This window comes from Nicotiana attenuata, unplaced genomic scaffold, assembly GCF_001879085.1.
Source record: "Nicotiana attenuata strain UT unplaced genomic scaffold, NIATTr2, whole genome shotgun sequence".
NCBI lineage: Eukaryota > Viridiplantae > Streptophyta > Magnoliopsida > Solanales > Solanaceae > Nicotiana > Nicotiana attenuata.
Genome location: NW_017670287.1, coordinates 1,125,125 through 1,127,218, shown reverse-complemented (window position 1 = coordinate 1,127,218; position 2,094 = coordinate 1,125,125). Strand labels below are relative to the sequence as shown.

Below are 2,094 nucleotides of genomic sequence, written 5' to 3'. Positions count from 1 at the left end.
TCATCTAGGCACATCCAAAATATATGTGCCAGTGACACGTCAGCATTTGTGTTTGCATGTTCAACTTTATACAAGTTGAGGTGCCTACTTGTGCACATTCAAAGTTTGAGGGCATACTTGCCAACTAAGGCCAAGTTTGAGGGTCCGTTTATATATTATTCCCCTTTATTAAAAGTGACTTTCTATCTTGAAAAAAAGCAGACGAAAAAAATACCTGGCATTGACTACTATTACTACTACTATGTCGGAGCTATTGCTCTGGCTAGCCCGAGAAAGGCTGCGTGGTTTAGTTTTGGCAGAAGAATCAGCTCCATCGATTTTATCAGTAACCGAACATTTAGATGCTTTATCAGGAGAGCTAAATCGGTTGCAACTTTTGTTAAAAGGCAACAATAAGAATCAACAACATACAAATGGCGCAAGGGAAATTGAGATGCGAGTTAGGAGAATTGAATATCTCGTTTATCGAATGGAGGATGTTGTGGAAAAATCAAGAGGAAGCTCGTCTAAAATGGGGTTAGTTAAAGGTATAAAAACGATGTTTATAAGAGATGCTGCACTTACACTCCAGCAGATTAGATACGATATTGAGCTCAACTGCGAGCAAATCAGAATTGCTTATAATGCAGTTAATAAGAAGGAAGATCAAGGTCAAATGAGATGTTCTCCTATTTTGCCCCAACAACTATTTGGTATTGAGGAGGATAAGAAGAAAGTGCTTGGAGTTACGTTATCTGGAGTCGGGTTAGGCATCCCTGAGTCATCTTCCTACTCGGGGCCAGCATCCCCGAGTCGTCCTCCCACTCGATGTATTGGATCCCCAAGTCGTCGTCCTGCATCCCTGAGTCTTCCTCCCACTCCGTGTCCAACATCCCGGAGTCGTCGTCCCACTCCATGTCCAACATCCCTGAGTCGTCCTCCCACTCGGTGTTCCGTGTCCTCGAGACGTCCTCCCACTCGTTGTCCAGTATCCCCGATTCGTCCTCCAACTCGGTGTCCGGTGTCCTCGAGTCGTCCTCCCACTCGGTGTCCGATATCCCCGAGTCGTCCTGCCACTCGGTGTCCTGCATCCCTAAGTCGCCGTCCCACTCCGTGTCCAACATCTTAGAGTCGTCCTCCCACTCTGTGCTTAACATTCCCGAGTCGTCCTCCCACTCCATCTCCAATATCCCCGAGTCGTCCTCCTACTCAGTGCCCAACATTCCCGAGTCGTCCTCCCACTCGGTGTCCAACATCCCCGAGTCGTCCTCCCACTCCGTGCCCAACATCCCCGAGTCGTCCTCCCACTCGGAGTCGTGTATCCCCAAGTCGTCCTCCCACTCGGAGTCCTGCATCCCCGAGTCGTCCTCCCATTCGGAGTCGTGTATCCCCAAGTCATCCTCCCACTCAGAGTCCTGCATCCCCCAGTCGTCCTCTCACTTGGTGTCCTACATCCCCAAGTCGTCCTTCCACTCTGTGCGTAGCATCCCCAAGTCGTCCTCTCACTTGGTGCCCAACATCCCCGAGTCATCCTCTCACTCGATGTCCAACATCCCCGAGTCGTCCTCCCACTTGGGAGTCTTGATCATCCCAATATTTGGAGTTGTTGGATCGGGGAAGACAACTCTGGCTAATGTTATTCTCAATGACCAGCTTGTTACTGGTAACTTTAAGTATCGCATCTGGATTTATGTACCCGAGAATTGTAAAAGCAAGGATATACTTCGACAAATACATGAACAGATCGATGGAAAGAACAGAAACATGTCGAACTCGGAAGAACAATTGCTTGAAGAAATTAGCAAAAGCCTTAGATCTCAGAGGAGCTTAATTGTCCTAGATGACATACGGTCCATTGAAGCTTGGAAAACGCTGCATATAACATTGCCACGGCTTAAGAAAGGTAGCAAAATACTAGTGACAACCCGGGAAGTATCTGTAGCTGAATACATATCTGAAAAGCATGACTTCCATAATATGAGGACCTTGAATGAGTACGAAAGCTGGGATTTGTTTACTCAAGTGTTCTCTCCCCAGTATCCAGGTTGGTGAATTTCCCAACCCAAACTTATCTTAAACTATCTCTATAATTTTATTGTTAACTTATCATGTAGT

General features: G+C 46.9%; 1 protein-coding gene across 1 annotated transcript; it reads left to right on the top strand.

The window, feature by feature from the left end:
- The first annotated feature begins 1,521 nt into the window (after positions 1-1,521).
- Positions 1,522-2,031, top strand: LOC109237259 (disease resistance protein RPP13-like). Its single transcript, XM_019403544.1, has one exon. It carries the CDS (start codon positions 1,522-1,524, stop codon positions 2,029-2,031), a length of 510 nt encoding a protein of 169 aa, XP_019259089.1.
- The last annotated feature ends 63 nt before the right edge of the window (positions 2,032-2,094 follow it).